The 23,841-nt window shown below is 36.0% G+C and overlaps 1 protein-coding gene across 4 annotated transcripts in view; it reads right to left on the bottom strand.

Moving 5' to 3' along the window:
• The window catches only part of APC (APC regulator of WNT signaling pathway), a 149,224-nt gene that overhangs the window by 9,935 nt on the left and 115,448 nt on the right, over nucleotides 1-23,841 (bottom strand). For 2 of the 4 annotated variants that reach the window (XM_049647722.1, XM_049647723.1), the window contains 8 exons: nucleotides 22,414-22,518; nucleotides 14,894-14,992; nucleotides 11,295-11,673; nucleotides 9,226-9,321; nucleotides 7,910-7,963; nucleotides 4,084-4,223; nucleotides 3,453-3,530; nucleotides 2,194-2,310 (listed from right to left, as the gene is read on the bottom strand). In XM_049647722.1, coding sequence (XP_049503679.1) covers nucleotides 2,194-2,310; nucleotides 3,453-3,530; nucleotides 4,084-4,223; nucleotides 7,910-7,963; nucleotides 9,226-9,321; nucleotides 11,295-11,673; nucleotides 14,894-14,992; nucleotides 22,414-22,518 — 1,068 coding nt within the window. The remainder of the gene's footprint in view (nucleotides 1-2,193; nucleotides 2,311-3,452; nucleotides 3,531-4,083; nucleotides 4,224-7,909; nucleotides 7,964-9,225; nucleotides 9,322-11,294; nucleotides 11,674-14,893; nucleotides 14,993-22,413; nucleotides 22,519-23,841) is intronic. The other 2 variants (XM_049647724.1, XM_049647725.1) reach the window with 1 other exon arrangement.

Here is a 23,841-nt window from a genome sequence, read left to right as displayed (position 1 = left end):
GAGTTGACAGCACAGAGCCTGATGCAGGGCTCGAACTCATGGACTGTGAGATCATGACCTGAGCTGAAGTCGGATGGTTTACCAACTAAGTCACCCAGGCAACCCTGACAAGAGCTCATATTAGACTATGAGACGGAATTGGTGTGCATTCTGAAAAGATGACATTTCATGATAACAAAACCCAGAAAAAACCCTCTATATACTGACATGGAAAGATGTTTAAGATTTAATATTAAATAAAAACAGCAAGTTGTGTATAACAAACATTTATATCAATGCTCTAAATTTCCTGGTATCTTATTGTAATCCACTGCCAGCCCCAAGCAACTACTGATCTGTTTCTGTCATTATAGATTACTGCATGTGTCAATAGTTCATTAAAAAACATTTTTTTAAATGTTTATTTTTGAGAGAGAGAGTGAGAGAGCACGAGCAGGGGAGGGACAGAGAGAGAAGGAGACACAGAATCTGAAGCAGGCTCCAGGCTCTGAGCTGTCAGCACAGAGCCCAGCGCGGGGCCCAAGAGGTCATGACCTGAGCCAAAGTCGGATGCTTAACCAAATGAGCCACCCAGGTACCCCAATAGTTCATTTTTTTAATAGCCAAATAGTATTCCATTGTAGACATTCCATAACTTCTTTACCCATTCACCTGTTGATATACTTTAGAGTTCTGTCTAGTTTTTGGCTATCAAAATTGCTGACATCTGTGTTTAAGATTTTGTGTGAACAGAGGTTTCTCTTTGGTAAACACTTAGAACTGGAATGGCTGGGTTGTATGGTTGGTATATGTTTAACTTTAAAACACTACCAAATGTTTTTCAAAGTGGTATATACCATTTTACATTCCCACCAGCAGTGTATGAGAATTCCAGCTGCTTAACATCCTAGACAACACTTGGTTAATCTTTTACATTTTAACCAATATAATATATGTAATGGTATCTCACTAGTTTTAATTTATATTTTCCTCATGACTAATGACGTTGAGTATCTTTTTAAGTGCTTCTTGGCCATTTGTATATGTTTTTCCCTGTAAGAAATACAAGTGTTCTGCTATTTCAAGAGCGTTTTATTTTTTAAATATTAATTTTTTTTTTTAATTTTTTTTTAACGTTTATTTATTTTTGAGACAGAGAGAGACAGAGCATGAACAGGGGAGGGTCAGAGAGAGGGAGACACAGAATCTGAAACAGGCTCCAGGCTCCGAGCTATCAGCACAGAGCCCGACGCGGGGCTTGAACTCACGGACCGTGAGATCATGACCTGAGCCGAAGTCGGCCACTTAACCGACTGAGCCACCCAGGCGCCCCTTCAAGAGCGTTTTAATGGTATTTTTTATGCAGACCCTAAGTATATTTGAATATTATTGTTATAACCAGTTTTTTTAATTGAATACTTTTCCTATTTCTAATTATATTTCAGTTGATTTTCTTGGGTTTTCCTGGTATAAAATAATTTCACAAAAATACATATACAAATAAATAAACAAAACTCCCAAATTCTTTATCTTCTCAAAAAAGGACATTTTGAAGAAAAATAATGTAGGCTGTGGGTCCAGGGGGAATGGTTGGGTGAAAGGAAGCCTGCTTAGTCCCAGATTTCAAGTTTAAGCTTTTCTTTTTAAATTAGCTTAGTTTATGAAGTAGATATGCCATCTGGTGATATTTCCTTTTGTAAGCAAACTATTATTTGAGGAATTCCTTGCCCTTGGGTCTTATCACCTCTTGATAGGGTGACTGTCAAAACTGAGGACTCTGGAGAGCACAGAGTAACACTAACACTACGTACACAGTGATTCTCCACTGGGGATGATTCTTTCCCTTTGCCCCTCTGGGGCACATCTGGTAATATCTGGAGACATTTTGACTGTCATGACTGAGGGGAAGTGTATTGGTATCTAATGGACAAAGGCCAAATATGCTGCAAAACACCATACAAGGCACAGGTCAGTCCCTTAAAACATACAATTATCAGGTCCAAGATGCCAACAGTGTCAAATCTGAAAAACCCTGACTTACCCTAGGACACTTTGTACAATCTTTTCCATCTTAATACTTTAGTAGGAGTTTAGAGCAGTCTAAGAATAAGAACTGATGAGATAAGCGGGTCACGAATTAAGGAATCTCAGGGATGGGAAAAAGTAACCAAAGATGAAAATCCGAATGAGAATATTAAATGTTTTCAAAGGTACCTTTTTAACTTCCAAAGCACATTCCATTAATGCTTTCACACTTCCAACTTCGCGCAATGTCTTTTTACTATTTACATCTGCTCGCCAAGACAAATTCCTCAAAACACTTGCAATAACCTGCAAATGAAATCAATTTTAGAATAATTTGAATATAAAATAATTTATAGTTTTGTTCTCTTTTAGAGTGAGAGAGCAGGAGTGCCAGTGGGGGAGAGGGGCGGGAAGGGGGAGGGAAGAGAGGGAGAGAGGGAGAGAGGAAGAGAGAGAGGGAGAGAGGGAGAGAGGGAGAGAGGGAGAGAGGGAGAGAGGGAGAGGGGGAGAGGGGGAGAGGGGGAGAGGGGGAGAAGGGGAGAGGGAGAGGGGGAGAGAGAGAGAGAGAGAGAGAGAGAGAGGGAGAGAGAGAGAGAGAGAGAATGAATCTTAAGCAGGCTCCATGCTCAGCTCAGAGCCCAACCTGGGGCTTGATCCATGACCCTCGAATCATGACCTGAGCTGAAATCAAGAGCCGGGATGTTCAACTGACTGAGCCACACAGGTGCCTCTATAGTTGTTTTGTTTTTAATGCTTTTTTTTTTTGTTTGTTTTTAAAGTTTTTATTTATTTATTTATTTTTATTTTATTTTATTTTTTTTAATATATGAAGTTTATTGTCAAATTGGTTTCATACAACACCCAGTGCTCATCCCAGAAGGTGTCCTCCTCAATACCCATCACCCACCCTCCCCTCCCTCCCACCCCCCATCAACCCTCAGTTTGTTCTCAGTTTTTAAGAGTCTCTTATGCTTTGGCTCTCTTCCACTCTAACCTCTTTTTTTTGTTTTTAAAGTTTTTAAAAATATTTATTTTTGAGAGAGAGACAGAATGCAAGTGGGGGAGGGGCAGAGAGAAAGGGAAGACACAGAATCTGAAGTAGGCTCCAGGCTCTGAGCTGTCAGCACAGGGTCCAATGCGGGGCTTGAACCCACGAACTGCAAGATCATGACCTGAGCCGAAGTCGGATGCTTAACCACTTGAGCCACCTAGGCGCTCCTTAATGCTACTGTTAAGAGTAGAAATCTACTAATAAAGAAATTCCTCCTAAATGCTAATATGGTGCCAAAAGGAATTCCTACAATATAATTATTTTCCTTTATTCTGGTATTAATGTAACCATAATTGAAACATAAGACACTAAATATTGAGCCAAAGCTTAAATTAATCTAAATCATGATATTAACCCACAAATACCCCCAAAAAACATTTGTGATTCTAACTAGTACCTGCTGTAAGTCTTCACTTTCAGATTTTAGTTGGGCCACAAGTGCTCTCATGCAGCCTTTCATAGAGCAGAGTGTAGCCTGTAAAATTAGAAATGGAACAGAGGGTCAGTAACAAGGCAAAATGAAGCTGTGCTTTATTTTTGTCTAATAAACTTCAAATCCAGTTTTAACGGTCTCATTTTAATCATCCTAATATTTTATCCATAAAAGATGTAAAACCAGATTACATAAGTCTTTTGCTATCAGTTCTTCTCTTAGTATACTGGAGAAATAAAATGAATAAATGATAAGAAATAATAAGCAAAGGGTTTTAAAGTAAAGTCTCTTATTTGGACGGAACCAATATATGTGTATACTTGCATACGTCATCGGGATTTTCAGATTTTTGCTCTCATTCCTAGGAACAGTATTTTAAATGCAATTATATAAATCCACTACTGTGTTCCATGTTTTGCCTTTGTTTAGGTGTAAGACAACATAATGAGTAAGAATATGCAGTGGTGTGTGAAGTTCAGGTTTTTTATTAGTGAATGTCTAATGAGGAAAGGAAAAAAAAAATTAGTGAAAGGTAGTTTGTATGAAACTAACTCATACCAGAGAGATCTTAAGAAACAGATCTTCTAAAACATACCTTGTTGGCTACATCTCCAAAAGTCAAGTTTGTCAAAGCCATTCCAGCATATCGTCTTAATGTAATACTGTAGTGGTCATTAGTTAGCCCATACATTTCACAGTCCACCTGCAATAATTCTGCAATGGCCTGTAGTCCCCCTAATTTCAAAAGGGCAAGAGGAAAAAGACAATCATCTAAAATAAAACAAGTAATACCAAATTTAAAAACTAATTACTAGGAAAAAATCTTAAAGAATGAGAATATATGGTTTAAGTATGTCTTTAGAACTACAAGCTACAAAAACCGTTATAAAGAACTTTTGTGAAATGCACTCATAAAGTACAAATGATAATTACTCCATTTTCTGCCAGTTTTCTCCACCCTTCAAACCCTTGCATTAGTGAAGTGAGCAATTATACTCTATTTACTACACACACACTGTATCTTCTCATTGATGAAGAAGGCTACTTTCTAACACTAGATCTTCCCGCATGAAGGCAGGAAAAGGTAACTTATTTTTATTATTAGAACTTTACATTCTTCAATGTTATACACTATGGCCTAATTAATGTTTTTGGTTTGCCAAAGAATTATCCTTAGAAACCCTGAGATTTCTAAATAAAACGGCATGAAGCAAAGCTTTTTTTTTTTTATGAAAAAGAATTATCTGTTCAACTTATTACTAAGTTCTATAAAACTACATATATATTTTAAAAAAATACATATATATTTATATATTTAAAAAATTTTCTGACTTTTCTTTGATACTCTCAAGTGTCAAATACCAACTACACTAGAATTGAGTATTTTTTTCTCTGTGATTCCCACCACTGGGTATGCTCGACCCACAATGGTCAACACTAGGAAGGCAAGGAGAAAAATGAAGGAAAAGGAAAGGGAAAGACATAAAGGAAGGGGTAGTAACAAAACAGAACAAAATAAAAAAGGTAAAGCAAAATGGTGAGCAGGTGAATAAAAATAAAAATGCATATGGAGGCTATTCAAAATATTATTCATCATCAATGTTAATCATCATGGGACTAGGGATGTTGTTTTGTCACAGAGAAGTGGCTTAGAAAAAAGGAGGATGGATATAAACAGGCAATTCTTGGAAATTCTAAGTCTTAACAGTCAGGTTATTAATCTGAAAGAGGACTTGTACATTTAGTATTTTTGTAAATGATTTAGAAGGGTCAGTATGTAGAGGAATCTGCAAGTTTGTAAAAGTTCTAACTGGGGTCAAGAATTCCAAGCCAGGGGAATTAACTGTAGGAAGGCTGGTGCAAATCTTTATGACTAGCAGTAATGACAGATGAGTTTGAACATAGATAAGTGAAAATTAATTTGGTTAAGGAAAATCCAAACCATATTTAGGAAGGTTTTCCTCCAACCACCCATGATGATGGAAAAATACATAGCCAGTGAACAAAATACAGTCACTATCTTTATGGAGCTTATAGATTAGAGGAAAGGCAGACACTGAACAATTAATTAAGGTAAAATGGACTGTGAAGAAGCACAGGTCAAGGTAATAGGTGGGTTTAACCTAGATTGGGAGGATCAAGAAAAAGGCTGAGGAAATAAAGTTTAAGACTTAAAGGATGAATGAGTATCTAAAATGGGTGGGACAGGAATAATACAAAAGCATTTTAGGCAGATGAAACAGTAAGTGCAAGAACCCCTGAACCTTAAATTAGCAACAAGGAGAAGGTCACAAGATGAGGCTATAAAAATGGGTGGAGACATCATGCAAGACTTTATATGTCACACCAAGGATTTCAGACAGGAGAAGGAGTAATTAAATGTGTGCTCTAAATAGACTCCTATGGTTGCAAGGTGCATAATGGATTACAATTGGACGTGTGGAGACAAATAAGACAAAGAACTGCAGAACAGAAGAGACGACAGTGGCTTGAACTGGAGATGAAAAGGAGAGCAGTGATGAGACAGATTTAAGAAGCAGAATGAAAGTACTCAGTTACTAAATGTAGGGGATAAGGAGGAGACAGTCATGGATGTCTCCCGAGGTTGTCTCCTGAGCAACTGGGTTGATTGGCATGCCATTTTCTGGGAAAAAGAACCCTGGAAGGGACAGAGATTTGGGGACGAAGGAGATAACAAATTCAGTTGGGGCAGTTGAGTTAAAAATGTGTGAAAAACCATCTAAATGAAGATGTCAGATGAACGATTTGATAATGTGTCTGAAACTCAGATTAAGACGTAAATCTGAAAAACACTGTAAATGAAGCCATGCACTGGAAGATACTGCCTAGGGAGAGACGAAGAAAACCTACAACAGAACTCTGAGGAATTTCTACCATTTAATACTTGAGTAAAGTATTAAGGAGCTTACTACTAGAAGGAGCCAGTAGAAGAAGTGAGAGTTCTGACTCATGAATGGAAATGGGAGTGACTGATGACTTGAAGACTGTGGCCCTATATACTGATAAGATCACCAAGATGTCGAGCATTATAGAGCAGGCTATCAATACCAAAACAAAACATACTATGCTTTGTGACTATATGAAATCCTGCCTGCTATATCAGTATCTGTGACACTTTCTTAAGAAAGTGAAATGATCTAATAAAGAAGGTCTCAAGAAGGCACTAAATGAACAAAGAGTTTTTTTGAACGGAAAAATTAAAAAACTCAGGACTGGGTTCTGAAAACAATGATTAAAGAAGGATATTGTCAATATCAGCAACACCATGAAGAAAAAGGAACATTCAATAAATTTTAGGATATCAGATAAAAGAGAGAATCTTTTATGATTTCAGGCAAATGAAAAAAAATTTCTGTAAATTTTAAGGCAATGAATATATATGTGAAAACTATAAATGGATTCACAAAAATATGATGTGAATTTATGACTGATAGAATAAAAAATAGATGCCCTAAGAAAACTTAGGCTTTTTCAAGGTAATGCAAAGATGATAAGCATAATTTTTTTCACATTCTGCTCAGTGTCTGTGTTTTAAAAAAGGGGTCCAGATGGACCAAATATAATCCAATGTGGTACCTCATAACCTTAAAGCTAATAGAGGACCAATGGTTTCAAAAGAAACCATTCAACAGAATCCTTAATTTAGACTTATATTAAAAAAAGATAATAGAAAGATGATTCTTAGTTTTAAAAGGTGTATTTTTTCCTTTTACTTGGGTTTTCGATATCACCATTAGCATAAAACGTCTCATTCTAAAATAAACATTAGGGACTCAACATAAATATTCTATATATTGGTGTTTCACAAAATTTCCTTATCATAAGAATCACCTGGGTCACTTATTAAATGATTCCTAGGTACCCCCTCTGGAGATACTGCTTTACTAAGCCTGCTACAGGGCCAGGGAATCTATATGGTTTGACAAATACCTCTGGTGATTATTATGATCTAGTTTTGGAAATACTAATACAAATAAGCCATGAGTTCCTTGAAAGTCAGAACCATATCTTCATCATTTTTACCTCCAGGGCCTGGCATGGTTTCTAGGACAGAGTGGGCATTTAATCAATGTATATATCACTGATACTACAGTCTAAAACCTGTGATACTAATTGATGCAAACCTAAATGACCTGGGTAAGTTGTAGAATCTTCTATGTACAAATGACAGTCCCAGCAGACTGGGCTTTGGAATGTCCCTTCATCTATTTGGGACTTCTTTCCTCCTTATCCCTCACTATCAGATACCTTGTGCTTAATTACTCCATCTCCGCACAATCCACAAACCTTGATCTTTCTTTTGCTTCATACAAATTTAGAGGCTAGGAATGAGAAGAAGGTAACCCCCTGTGGCTCTGTGCCAACAGTCACACCCCCAGAGGCCCCATCCTGCTCCTCACCTGCAAGCCCCTGCCCTAGCTCCTGTGATGAAATGCCCCGGGTAGCCTTCCTACCTGAAGAAGGAAGAGGAACAAATACTGAGTCTAGGTTTTACTTTGAAATTCAGATGATCAATGTGTCAGTCCTAATCTACAGTTCATTGGAACACAGGGACATTTACAGGAAAACCTTTGTAGTAGCTTAAAATTGGATTAGTTTTCTTGTTTATTCATGATTTTTATCCCCTTCCCATAATTACTAGCATTAAAAAAACACTCAAATGTAAAATTTTCACAAATGCTGAGATTGTAGTAAGGAGGGGCAAACTCATAAGACCACACTCAGTTCCATGGGAGGCTGGGGGGTGGGGGAAGGAAAGAGAATCAGATGGGCCAACTGCAAGGGCCTGTGGGAAGAAAAGCACAGCTGGAGGACAGGCCTGAGCTCACAAAGTACACAGCCTCCCAAAGTGATGACTCTGAAGGAGACAACACTCATTTTTGGCCATTTAGGTTCTCTGTGTTTAAGAGTCTCATGACTTTGTGACTTTTAAGATAAATGATGAATGACAATGATGAGGGTGGTAGGAATACAAAGTGGGGGCTGGAGTGTAATGTAAAATAAACAGCATGAAAAGCAAGGGCACAGCTACACTAAGATGGGAACTCAGTGTACGGTTCTTGCTTGTGGCACGACTAGAGATCCAGTTCACATGAGATGGCTCAGCATGATGCAATTATAAATACCACATGTGCAAAATGAACCTAGAAATCAAAGAAAAACCGTTACATGAAAAATGGGGTGCACAAAAATGCAGGTTATAAAAGGTTTAGAGTGTGTGATAACACATACACAAAAGAGTAATCCTTCCAAAACTAGTGGAATATTTCTAACTTAAATTAGACCATAATGCTTTTCTTCATTAACCAGTTTCAGAGATATTATGCTGCTTACCATGAAAATCCAGCAAAGTGCTGATAACCACGAAGATAAATGAGAATTTTAATAATAATTTCTTCTGGTGTCCATGAGAAGTGACTGAGTTCAAGAACAATCACCTAGCTCCACATTTCAAAATAATTTAAATTACCCTCCTCATCAACTATCACATAGGGTCTACTATGGCAACAGGGGCAAGATTTTGAAAAGTCAAGTTAGTTTAAACAAGGTAGCAGTGCCTATCATTAAAAACCTTTTTTTTTTCCTCCGGAAACCAGAGTATAATCATTTCCTGCAAGGAGGAAGCAGGTGGTAATAGAAACATGTGGCATTATACTCCAACGATGATGAAAAATGTTGGTTTCTTCTACGGCATTAAGAAACATTTTTGTCTTACCAAGTTCATTCATTGCATGTCTATGTTCTTCATCAAATGAAAGTTTCATCAGAACACACACAGCAGGACAGATCTGATGTTCAACAGGAGCTGGCACTGAAAAATAAAATTGATACAAAACATAATGCTTTGTTTTCTCAAAAGCAATAATGTTTATTATACTTAATAAAAAAAAACAAGGCTAATATCCCTAATGCATAGTAGTTTAGTAGATCAACAAATATTTGCTGAATAGATGAATAAATACGACAAACATGGAAAAGAAAATATGAGTAAAGGGTTTTTCTTGGTTCCAGAAAAATATTTACCACTTACCTGCCTTTAACCAAATCTGTTAGTATAAATCCCTTGCAGGTTTATGCTATAACTCAAATAATAATTTAAAATTATGTTGAATATATAAAAGAATAAAAACACTTTGGTATAAAGTTGTTTTGTTATAATTTCTATTTAAACTATTGTCATGAGTGTGGGTTAAAAACACTTAGCTGTGTACAAATGTAATAAAGAAATCCAGTATATGGCACCTGGGTGGCTCAGTTGGTTAAGTGGCTGGCTCTTGGTTTTGGCCCAGGTCATGAACCCACAGTTCTTGAGTTTGAGCCCTCCATCAGGCTCTGCACTGACAGTGTGGAGCCTGCTTGGGATTCTTTCTCTCTCTCTCTCTCTCCCTCCTTCCTTTCTCTTTCAAAATAAGTAAGTAAAAACTTTAAAAAAAAAAAAGAAGAAATACAGTATGAACCTAGTAGAGAAAGCTTACTATATAGATAGAGAGTAAACAAAAATCTAAAGAGACGTCCAAGAAAATATACCTTCACATTTAATACCATGTACAGTTTCAAAACTCATTATGTGAAATCAAAATTTTAAAAGTCTATTTTTCAGAAGTAATAATATTTAATTTAACCATTTTGAGAACAATTCTTAAGATCACAAAATACAAGTTGTTACATGATTGTAGATACCCAGAGAAAACAATTCCATAAAGACAATATTCTCTCAGTAAAGTATCTTACCAGTTTTCCTCATCCCTAGGACAAACAGATATAAAGGACCATTTCTGCTATTTTCTCATTCTTGAAAATTTGTAAATTTAAAATACATTCACCTTTATACGTAAGCTAAAAAAAACCTGCTAAATCTTCCTAGATGGTGTTCTCACCATCACCCCTTGTCCCTAAATCAACAGGTTACTACAACAGTCCCCACCCTGTGTGCCTCTGTGTGTGTGTGTGTGTGTGTGTGTGTGTGTGTGTGTTTTCTTACCAGGTGAAAAGAAGATCTTACCTTATATACTTACTGCTTTTGGTTCTTGCTACAGGAATGAAGTAACTTATGTCCCCAAGGGTCCCAACTCCCATGTTCCCTGCTGATGGAGAGGGGTTGGTTGCCCAGGGTTTCTCCCTCAGCAAAGAGCTGGGTGGCTGATCACTCCCAGTAAGTGGGGCCCATGGCCTGAAGTAGGATGGTACAGTGGGAAGAGCACTGGGTTGAGAGTCAGAAGATCTGGCCTCTGTTCCTGACTCTACCACTTAGTAGCTATGAGGCTTCAGGCAAGTCTTTCAGCCACTCCGAGCCTCAGTTTCTTTATCTGTAAAATGGAGATAATACTTTCCCTTCCTACTTCACAAGGTTGTTGTGAGGGCCAAATAACATAACAGATATAACATATCTCTGCATCCACTGAACAGAATGTTATGCAAATGTAAAGATTATGGTGTGGTCACTAACTGCTGAAGAAACTTGTATAAAGTCACTTTCTTGAGCTTAATCTATAAAAGGAAAGGGATGGAAAAACATAATTGCTCAAGTTCTTTCTAAATATACTATGATGCTATGACTATATATCTCTTGATTCCCTGTACTTTTTTGGTTTCCCTTTGCTCAATTTTTTCTAGAAAAATACAGACTTAAGCTTTAAACTATGTTAGCAGTGTAGATGGCTACTATGAACTTCCCATTCCTATATCCCACTCATATTCCACTCATAAAGACGACATACTAACTTAAAAAGTTTTCATTTACAAAACTTTACATTTGCTTTGTAACATGCACTACAGGGAACATACTTGGATTTTTGTCCTGGTCCATGCCTTGTTCATGGGCTTCCTGCCACTCCCAACAGGTTTCACAGTAAGCTCGTATCTGTTCCAAAAGATGAAGGACTCGGATTTCACGCCTGCCTCTCTTGTCATCAGGCTGTGAGTGAATGATGTTGTGAAGTGCTGCACTGGCCCTGGCCCGAGCCTCTTTACTGCCCCGGGAATTTCCCAACAACACAGAGTCTTTGTCATTGCCATGTAAAAGCTGGATGAGGAGAGGAAGACATCCAGACTGTCGCATGGATATACAGCTGTCTTGGGAGCTAGACATAGCTAGCAAAGTTCGCGACATATCATCCTTATCATGAGTACCAAGCATTGATAACAATGAATACACCATTTCCACCTGTGGGCCAAATGAGTTTAGAAACAAAATTATGACTTTAATATCCAAATGCTAACACCAATGAAGTGATGAATGGGATATTTATTGTAACTCATTAAAAAGAAAAACAAAACTCAAAACCCCCTTTCCAGGATGAAGTAATGAGCATTATTTCAAAATCCATATAATCATCACCAATTTGTTTATATGAATAAACAGAAGCAGTGGTGACATACAGTGTTGAAAGAGAGAGTAGCTTCTTACATACTTAAACTGCCCTTTTTCTGGAATAGCTGGTAATAACCCATTGATTATAATGAATGACAATCAAATGATTTCACACACACACACACACACACACACACACACACACAATGAGGAATGTGGTTTATTTAAATGTACAATTTAAAATTTTACTGTACTTCTTTTAATTTATAACTATAATCAATAAATAGAAAACTTTTCAACATTTACTACATACTAGTTTTCAACAATCACTAACCTTTACCAGATTATAATATTGTTAAAAGTATATAATTTCTCCCTTATACATATAAAAATATTCTGCCATAAAAGGAAGAATGCCATGATCATATAGGGAGTACAAGGCCAGGATTCTTTTTTTTTTTTTTTTTTTTTTAAGTTTATTTATTTTGAAAAAGAGAGTGAGGGTGTGTGAGAGTAGGGGGAGAGGCACATAGAGGGAGAGAGAAAGAGAGAGAGAGAGATAGAGAGAGAGAAGGAGAAAGAGGGAGAGAGAGGGAGAATCTTAAGCAGGCTCCATGCTCAGGGCAGAGATTGACTCGGGGCTTGATCTCACGAATCATGAGTTCATGACCTGAGCCGAAATCAAAAGCTGGACGCTCAACCAACTAAGCCACCTAGGTGCTTCAAGGCCAGGTTTCTTTCTTTCTTTTTTTTTTTTTATGTTTGTTTATTTTTGAGAGAGGGAGAGACAGAGTCCGAGCGGGGGAGGGGCAGACAAAGAGGGAGACAGAATCCGAAGCAGGTTGCAGGCTCTGAGCTGTCAGCACAGAGCCGGATGCAGGGCTTGAACTCACGAACCGCGAGATCATGATCTGAGCCAAAGTTGGGACACTTAACCAACTGAGCCACCCAGGCGCCCCTTTCAAGGCCAGATGTCTTAACCATTTTTTTTTTAAAGCAACCAGTAAACATCAATAACTCTCTGACAACAAATTCTAAGGGTTTGCTCAGAAGCAGATTAGACTGGAAACAGTACCCAGTTATCTTGCACCATGGTTAGCCTCATTTCAATGTGAGAGCTATTACATAAAAATCGAGGCTATTATATAAAGAATGTATCATCTCTATAAATCAGTGGTTCTTAATCAGGGGTGATTTTGGCCCTCTTAGGACATGCTTTGCTTTGGAGACATTTTTTGGTGTCACAACTGCAAAAGAAAGTGTTATGGGCATTTAAAAGATAAAAGACCAGAGATACTGCTTAACATCTTATAATAAAGAATTATCCAGTCAACAATGCTGAGGCTAAGAAACTCTAAATACATAAACACACACTACTTTTTAGATATTAAAGTTTTAGGAAGGGAGAACCGTGGAAAACTGGGCTTTCAAATTTTGGCCCCACTACTTAGGAATGAGCTGTGTGACACTACCAAGTTATTTGATTTCTGAGACCAGTTTTCTCAATTGCAAAATGGAGATATTAACCTAACGAGATTTCCTCTGTGAAGATTAAATGAAATAATACCTGTATAGGACAGTAGCTGGCATTAAAAAATGTAGTAAGGTCTTAATATGATCATTCACCAGTTACTTCAACAGGAAATGGTATTCTAGCTGCCGATTTTCATGCAGTAGTACTGCTGAATATTAGATTTTCTTTATAGTAAGAATTACATGTTGATGTTGGACAGATCTGGGGATGAATTCCAATTTAAATATGCAATAGCTGCCTGAACTTTTTTTGCTTCAGTTTTCTTATTTAAAAAAGTGTTTTTGAGATTAGAGAAAATGTACACATAACTTCTAACACAGTTACTGGCATACCAGAGGTCTCAATTAGCAGCTGTGAGTTATTAAAAGTATTAAATCTCATATTAACAATTATCTCTGATTACTCTAAATTCATTTCTTAAATCAGCATTATTTCAGTAACACTTTTCCTAAGAGCCATTATATTGTCAAAGTAAAGAAAGATTATACATAGAGTATTCTGTGAAAACAGTTAATGAATTAGTGAGATTTAACTAAAAATATACTGTTTAGTTAAATTAGAATTTCATCTTTTTCAATATAATATTAAAGACTCTGGCCAACTTATAGAGATGACAACAATACAATAATTATTTTCTTTTTAAAACATACCATTCTAAAGTCCTAAAATACTTGCTAATATCTGAGAGACTCTAAAAAAACTAGCTTACCAACACTGGGTAACATTCCATTTTGATAATTTTTCTATTCACTGAATATTTATTAAACACCCTTATGTGCAGGTTCTGTGCTAGACGCTGCAAAAGACTAAGGAAAAAAGTCCCTATTTCCAAGAGAACTTCATGCAGGGGGATGTAGGTGGCTCAGTCTGCGTCTGACTCTTGATTTCAGCTCAGATCATAATCTCATGGTTCATGAGATGGAGCCCCTTGTTGGGCTCTGTGGACGGCATGGAGCCAGCTTGGGATTCTCTCTCTCCCTTCCCCTGCTTGCACATGCTTTCTCTCTTTCTCTCTCAAAACAAACAAATAAACATTAAAAAAAAAAAGAAAGAGAGTACTTCATGCAAACTGCAGTGACCCTGAGGAGGTAGACAGACCACAAGGGGAGGTGAGAGGAACTTGGGAATCAGAAAATATTCTGTAAAGAAGTAAAGCCCAAGAAGAGCTCTAAAGGCTGCCTCGGATTCTGACAGCCATTTTGTGGTGGTGTAGAAAGTGGATGTGTGTGCCATCATAGGCAAGTCATGGAGGCAGAAAAGTTACAGGTAGTGCGTGGGAAGAAGCAAGGAAGCCAGTGTGGCTGGAGCTTAGAGTACTTGCAGAGAAGTGCACGATAAAGCTGAAAAAGAATAAAAAACTAGCTAATTTGGCAGTTTTTATAATCCTTTTTCCTTTGTGCCCTCTTGTATAAAAAGATGTTTCTTTAAGAAGAGATGGAACCAGAATTGTCCTCTAGCTGAATTTAAAAGATGAGTGAAGAATGTTTTAGAGCAAAGTACTCATAGTATTAGTGACCAGAGTTTGTAATCTTCTGTTACCTTGGTTCCCAGATGACTTGTCAGCCTTCGAGGAGCAGAGTGTGTGCTACCAGAACTCAAAACACTGGCTGTTTCATGATCCATTCGCGCAGCTGAACCCTAGAAATTAAGCAAATTATGAATAGAATGATCTAGATTATAAACAAATAGAGCTAACTTCATGTTAAGGTGCACCAAATGAACTGTCTTTAAGGTAAAGAGCTAAATACGCAATTAAAAGTGTGGACATTTTAACACTCAAGATGAGTATTTTTACCTGTGAACTTAAGTAGGTTTTAAGGCAAAAATGAAGAAAAGGAGATGTGCTGCAAAAGAAGTTAAACTACTGTGTGGAAGTAACCAAACACTGAAGCAATTCTAAGAGTGGTATTTTTCCACAGATCAAAACAGATGAAACCACATTTGGTCAAATAAACATTTATTGATAGAAAGCTTTATTGATTGATGAAATGCTCTAAATTACCACACAAAACTAACTAGGAATTTGGTTCAGTCTAACTTCTCCAGGAGCTCATAGTATAGAGAGGACTGCTTAAAACCTCATTGGAGAAAGAGATGAAAAAATAAATAACTGCACTGTGATATTACAAGCACCACAGCAGAAAAATGCATAAAATACTTAGGGAAAACAGGAAGAAACAACTACTTGCTAAGGAACTACTAAAGGCTGCATAAAGTAACATTTAAGGTAGGCCTAGAATCTTGGAGTAGGGAGACATATAGAACAGTCTGTGTAAAGGTAATAAATATGAGAGCATGGAGTATTTGTTTAATGTGGACAGAGCACAAGGTGTATGGTGGGAGATAAAGATTGGGTTAAATTATTAAGTGTTTCATGAGTCATTTTAAACATGTTGCTTTCAAACCATGGGCGTTGTGGAGCCACTAGACTTTAGGCAGGAGGATGGCACAACCAGAATTATACCTTTAAAAGAGTATGAAAAGACAGGATGCAGAGCTCAAAGATGGCAAATCAGGAAGAGGGTATTTTCAACAGCTGAGCAGTGAGCAGGACACAAAGTAAGGAAGTGAGAATACTCTATATTAAAAACTTTAAAAAAAAAATAATTAGAGTGCGCGTAAGAGAGAGAAAGAGAGAGAGAGAGAGAGAGAGAGAGAGAGAGAATATCTTAAGCAGGCTCCATGCTCAGCATAGAACCTGATACAGGTTCTCAACTGACTGAGTGCCCTGGGGATATGCATGTGTAGGGGACAGAATCAATTGGTTTGCTAACTGACTGGATGTGAGTGAAGAGACACTGGGAGCCAAGGACAACGTGGAGGCACTGAGCTTGGATAAATGCATGGATAATGCTGGTATTAAAAAATACATAAAACTCAGGAAGAGATAACAGGTTTCAGTGTGGGAAGTGAGATCACCATTCAATATACTGACACCCAGGAAAAATGGACATGTGAAAACCAGGATGCAACTCTGGACATATTTATCTGGGGCTGCAGATAAATATGTGGGACCTATTAAAATAGAGGCCATAGCTAACACAATTCATTAATGATTAAAAATAATGATTATAAGAATAACATCCACCTAGATAGCAATATTGGCAGGTATTCTGTTGTAGTTCTTAACCTTTCAAAAGGAAAAGCTAGAATGTAAACTTTTTGAAGGCAGAAACAAATTGTATGTGGTAGTAATCAAAGAGTACATAAGAAGAAGTTTCTCTTTACAGAAGTATTCCAGCTAATTTTGCACCCCTAATGAATTAATGGAGCTGGGCATAAGGTATCAGTTACTGATAATATCACAAAAAGAGAGACAACCAGACATTATGTGCTTCCTGACTAAAGATGAGAAGACCATAATGCCACTCTGAAAAAGACTTGCAAAAATAAAACAAAACAACTGAAAATCCAAGGCGAATTCTATCTCTAAATCCAAATACCAATTTATTGGAAATACAGAAGATAGAGAGAAATGTCAAACTACATACCATGGAGATGTTATCAGTAAAATCCAGACTTTGGAAAATTGTATAAAACAAATAGCTTTGGTTCTTTAACAAATAAACATCCAGAAAACAAGAGACAAAAAAGGAAACTATAGATTAAAAGACTTTGCAGACTATAACCAAACCCAATCACGAACCTTACCTGAAAAGAGTCAAATAAATTGTGAAAAATTATGACATTACGAAACAACTGCAAATTTGAATACTGACTGGATAATCCGATATATTACTATTAGTTCCTTTGGGAATATAATAATGGCAATATAGTTATATATTTTGAATTCTTTTTTTTTTTTTTTTTTTAAGTAAGCTCTATGCCCAATGTGAGAGCTTGAAGTTGAGACCCTGAGATCAAGAGTTACATGCTCTACTGGCTGAGCCAGCCAGGTGCCCAAATAGTTGTATATTTTTAAAAAGTGTTCTTATCTTTTGGAAATACAGAGTGAAATATTTATGGAAGAAACGATGATGGTGGATCGTCTTCAAAAATAAAATGGGAGGGCAAGGTAGATAGGGTACATGTGGGTTACTGTATTATTCTATCTGCCTCTGTATATGTTTGAAGTTTTGCATAGTAAAAAGTTTTAAAATGCTTATTAGCAGCAACGTGTTCTCCTATCATTTCATTTCTTTCTCAGTCTTGGCTGATCTTCATCATTACTTACTGGCTCTCACTAGAGATCTGGTTCTAAACTTTAAATAGAAAAGCTAAGAACAAATTCATAAATGAATTACACATACAGTTATATACTAAGCAAGCAGGGATCTGACCTGTATAATTTACTTCTAACTTCGTCTTTCCATTTAACTTCCAGGGGAGATTAATCACAGATCAAGAAACACTATTTCTAGAAGGGATGCCAGATCTTCCTTCCAATTAACATATATTTACTGTTATCTACTATTTACCAGGGACTGTTAGGATATGAAAATGGACGAAACTAGATAAAATCTTTGCCCTTCTGGAGTTTAGTCTAGTGGGGGAAATCAATACTAATAAAATAATCACACAAATAAATGTAAACTGCAAATGTAGTCTTCTTCAAAGAATAAGAACGTCCTAGGATGGCCTATAACAATGGGATTTGTATGTTCAAGCCTCTTGGGAAAGTCATGCTTAAACGCGAAGACACGTGGACTGATGTTAATGGAGTAAAATGGGATGAGAAGAGCACTATATGGAAGGGGCATAGATTGTGCACAGGATGCCCAGGAAAAGAAAGCCCAATAAACATGAGCTACTAACAGGCCAGTGTGGCTGAAGTGGTAAGAGCAAAGTGTGACGTAAAGCTGACAAGTTTGATAAGAGCTAGATTATACAGATCCTAATAAAGGGTTATCTTATTCTAAGAACCAAGGAAGCCAATAAAGGGTTTTATAACGAGGTGATTAAATCTTTGTAAAGATCATTCTGGCAGAAAGGATGTGGGCCAGAAACCAGTGAGAGAGGGTGTACAATGTACTTCACACAGTGATAGGGATAAGTCCGCAAGGATCCTGAGAGAGTCAGAGATCTGATTTTCATATTCAATTATTGTCAATGGTTTTTATTTCTGGAGCAAATAATAAAACAAAAAAAGAAATCCCAAGAGGTTGTCATGTATATAGATCCTATTAAGATAGTTAAAGGAATCTTGGTTAATTGAATCACAGTCCCACAGATATAGATCACTCAGCTACATCAGGATTTGGAGTAGCTGTAGTATTGTTTTAAACAGTGACTAAAAGTAACCAAATAGATGACATTAGCAATATTAGTGCCACAGAAACACCGATTTGGTGGCAGAGTCTATGGCTAATATTGCCAAACAAATGTCTTATCATATTTACCACAGAATCTATGGCAATATCAAAATTCACCATTTGAAGAATGAATACTTGCCACCGATTCAATGTTTTTAACAGATCTCATGTTCATCACAAAAAATTCACACAATACATAAAAATGTAAATATGAAAGTAAAAACAACATAATCCCAACACTAGAGATATATTGGTAACATTTTGAATATTCCTTCATTTTTCTATGCATGTACACACATATACATATGTACAGTATGGAAGATTACTTATTTTAAGAAAAAATATTAAAATTATTTTTCTAAATTAATAGCATGTATTAATACTCGGTAAACATTAATTTTTTTTAATGTTTATTTATTTTTGAGACACAGAGCACGAACAGGAGAGGGGCAGACAGAGAGACACACAGAATCTGAAGCAAGCTCCAAGCTGTCAGCACAGAGCCCGACGTGGGGCTCGAACCCATGAACCATGAGATCATGACCTGAGCCAAAGTTGGATGCTTAACCAACTGTGCCATCCAGGTGCCCCAAACTCAGTAAGCATTTAAACATTTACTGTCTGTCAAGTACTATGTTAGTTTGTTCGGTTACAATGGTGAGCAATGGCAATATAGTTCAGCTTAAAGGATTTTAAAAAGGAAGACAATTAAACCTATAATAAATTGTGCTAAATTCGGTGAGAACAGAAATAGTACCTGATAGAGCACTTAATCAGTTCTAGGGAGGCAGGAGCAAGGAAAATGTCCTGGAAGAGTGCCTGCCATTTAAACTGAGGGGAAGGATGAGTAGAACACATATTGGTGAACTGAAACAGAGGAGAGTTCCAGGCAGAGAGTGGAAGGACTGGACATACTCAAGGACCCGAAGAAGCTGAAGTTGAGGGAGTGTAGAGAAATGGGGGCATATAGCGATAATGTTGAAAAAGCAGGCAACAAAGAATTTGGATTTTATTCTTTGGGCAGTGGGTAGCCACTGAAAGGTTTAAATAAATAAGCAATATAAGCAGGTATTTTGGAAGGATCACTCTGATTATAATATGAAAAATATACTAGAAAAGGCAAGGCTGAAATAGAAGATCTCTATATAAACAGAGATCTAATTTATCATTTCTAACATTTGTATGGATGTTTCATGTACCACGTAGGTTCTATGAGGCCTGGGACTGTTTGTCCTCTTCAATTCGATCTCTCCAGAGTCTACTATAACATCTGGCACATAATTTTACTTAAAAAATCATAATTATTAGTTATTAACAACAATAAGCTATTATGTTTAATGAGTGTCTATATCCACCAAAAACTGTATTAAGTACATATTGCATTTAGTTCTCACAACGATATCATCTTATTTTGCTAGAGGAAACACTGAAGCTCAGAGTTTATACTTGTCTAAGATCAGTCTCTCAGCTAGTTAGCGGAGGAATGGGATTAATCCCGGTACTGCTGACTCCAGAGCCATTTAACCACTTATCTCAGTCAAATGATAATTTACTCAGTTACCTATTGATTAATATACATTTATTTCTAATTTTTGTTATTATAAATAATATGATGAACCTCTTCAAACATGTCTGAACACTCTTGACTGAGTACCTCATAGCATAAAATGTTAGATATTGCAATGATGACCCACAAGGCAGGTACAGCTAGAAATTTAGATGCTTATTTACAAAACTGCTTTTCAGAAAGGTTGTTCCATTTCACACATGAGAATGCTTATAAACTTACCATTATCAACACTGAGTGTTAATGATCTTTGTCTACCCAATGGCATCCAAAAAAAAAAAAAAATCTTATTTTGGCTATAGTTGATATTTATATATCATTACTATGAAACTGATGACCTTTCCATATGTTTAAACGTCATTTTATTTTTCTTTTTAGTTCCTGTTCATGTCACGTCATTTGTTCATGTTTTAATGATCTTTAATTAATTTATACTTTATGTATTTTGAAATGTAACTTTTTCTTGTTATAAATAATTGTAAATAATGAGATCTTAATTTTTGTCTTGTAACCATGCCATAATTTTATGGTGTACTTGAGTTTTATGTTTTTATGTGAAAGCTACTGATTTTTTCCGTTTTCCCACCTCATGATTTCCCTCATGATTATAATCATTCTACCCACATTTTTCTAATCTTTATATGTATATATTTTCTAATCTTTTTATATTTTTAATTTTTATTTCTGACATGAAATCTAATCTACTTAGAATTAATTCTGATATAAAAAGTGTGGTAAGGATCCAATTATTATTATTTTTAAAGTTTATTTATGTTGAGAAAGAGCAAGAGAGTGCATGCTCATAAGCAGGGAAGGAGCAGAGAGAGAGGGAGAGAGAAAATCACAGGCAGGCTCCGAGCTGTCACCACAGAACCCAAATCGGTTCTTGAACTCATGAACTGTGAGATCATGACCTGAGCTGAAATCAAGAGTCAGATGCTTAACCAACTGAGCCACCCAGGCACCCCTCAGTTATTAGATTTTAAATGGGATAGACAACTTATTGATAAATGAGACTTTAAAATACATAATAACTGGAACATGATCCAAAGCATTAATAGGTGGTCTAATCTGAGGCAAACATTTTTTTTCTGTCAAGAACATAAAAATTTTCTTCTTTCTAGATATGTGGAGGAAAATATAAACTTCCCGAATAATTCCCAAAATATAAAGAATAACTCAAATGTGTTAAATATAATTTCTTTTGCCCCAGTTTACCATTTATAGCTGAAGTTTTCCCCCAGTATAATGGTAATTAGTAATACTAAAAATGAAGTATCTCTTTTTTTAACTCAGTAAAATAAATTTACATAATTATGAGACATTTTAAGCTTTAAATTTTAATACATTTCTTTTTTAAAAATATAGTATCATCAAAAACAACCAGAGACACTAAAGGAGTATTTTACATCATGAGTAGGGAAATTATCTTTAAAAACTTAGTGAAATTCTATTTTAAAAAATCACTCATTTACAACAAAAAAATATTCATTGAAAAAAATGTGGAGAATATGTAACACCCCAAGGAAAATTCTGTCATATGAGGATGCATTCCAATAAAACTCTAATAGAAAACTAATGGCAGGATAACAAGACAACCGTTTTACATTAAAAAAAAAAAAAATCAAGTTGACTTCCACAATTTTGCTAGCAATGATGTGATAATGGTTAAACATGACTAGGCTAGGTCTCTTTACTTTTTATGAGCATTAGTATCATTTTTTTCAATTATAAAATTTTGATTTCAGATTTATGTAATGTTAAAGTACAAAAGAAAAAAAGAATTATAACAAAGTCCTTATGATCATTTTTAAAAACATAAAAATGTCTTTGCAAATAATCCCTTTCAAAGAATGCCTTAGAGAAAGAGCAAATCTGTTCAATGCAAGCAATAACAACTAGGTCAAATCATATATATAAGCAAAATGCAGCTTAGCATTTATTTTTCAAAAAAACCCCTCTACTCATGTTAATCATTTCAGACTAAAACAGAAATACAGAATTTAGAGGTATAAAATATAGCTCTAAATTAGAAATTTTGAAACGTTATTGTTAGATGTTTATATAAATATCTAACATTTTTAGATATAGCATTTTGGCACTAAATTCTTCCGGAGATATCCATTCAGGATTAAGGAAATCAATAAGATTTACAGATCATTCTGAGGACTATCTCACCCCATATTCCTTTAGAAATATTTAAATAGTTAATTAAAAAGAAAACCAATAAATTTCTTTACCTGACCACTACCAGGAGTTGCCATGTTGATTTCTGCCACTCCTTGACCTTCATTCTGCCGCTCAGCTTCATGTGAGCCGGCTTCATGCTTGCTCTGAGATGACCTCTGTTAATATGGAGTTAATATCATTACATGCAAAAATGGTGTATGCTTTCTTAGCCCACAGCTTTTTTTCCTGTCCTGTATTAAAGCTCTGAATATATCAATTATATAGGTTTACAAAAGCAAAGAACTGCACTTTATACTTCATAACCTCCAGCATGTTTGGCAGTCGACTATTTCAGCAGGAGGAAAGTGAAGTGTGTCCCTTGAGCATTAGAGCCGCACAAGACAAAGGATTTTCTGAGACTCACAGAAACACCATCCTCCACCAGCTGTGCTCGCATCACTATCAGGGATATAACCCCACTAGAATAAATAAGTGTCTCTTCCACAAGGTCACATGGTTCTGGCATTCAATGTAGCTGCAAATATAACAGTTAAACTATTACCTAAGCTTACAAATACCTTCCATATAGGTATATTTATACACAGAATATATATACATCCTCTGCTAATAAAAGTCAGATGAAATCAATAAGCTCTTAGAATCTGATATGAATAAAACCAAAAACCTTTTTTAATGTAACCACCATCTGTTATATGAAATGAAAATGACAGATTATATCCAGTAAAAGCAGTCATTTCAGGATAGATTATATCCAGTACACAGCAGTCACTCTGTAAAAATACCACTGCAGAATCAAATAAGTAAAATAATTTTTCCATTATTTTTCATAGCAACAATTACAAATGTGCTTGCTTGCTCTAGGAAAATGATACTCTAAAATAAAAATCACCCTTTAAAAAACTTGGCATATTTAATAGTGATAATTAAATTACAAAATGGCTTCCACTAAAATTTCTTTACATACCAAGCTTTCCTAAACCATTTAAATTTTGACTGAAAAGTTACTTTACATGCAATATTTCCATCAATAAGCCAGCATGAGTTATATGTAGGCAAGAATGAGGAAGCCCCAATAATTCAGAAAAAGAATTGTATCATCTGAAAATCACACTAGAAAATTCAACAAATTCAACAGAAGTAGAGACATACACAAAGTCAATCGAGAGATAAAATGAATCAAAAACCACTAAAAACACAAAGACTTTATACTAACATAATTAAAGATGTCAATGCAAAAGTAATTATTGAGCATCTGCTCTGTTACTTGTACTAGGTGCTAGAGACTACAGGGCTGGCAAAACCAGACATTGCTCTATGTGCTCAAGCTTATTGTCTCATCAGGGATACTATCAAATAATGAGAGACCTAACAATAAAGTTAAAACTTTGACAAGCACACTGAAATAAAGAGTACAAAGTGCTGTGAGAATGTATAGCAGAGGGATATCACAAGGCCTGAGTTTGGGAAAGAGTCCTCTT

The sequence above is a fragment of the Panthera uncia genome, assembly GCF_023721935.1.
Source record: "Panthera uncia isolate 11264 chromosome A1 unlocalized genomic scaffold, Puncia_PCG_1.0 HiC_scaffold_17, whole genome shotgun sequence".
NCBI classification, from domain to species: Eukaryota; Metazoa; Chordata; class Mammalia; order Carnivora; family Felidae; genus Panthera; species Panthera uncia.
This window is presented reverse-complemented; position numbering and strand designations above follow the sequence as displayed.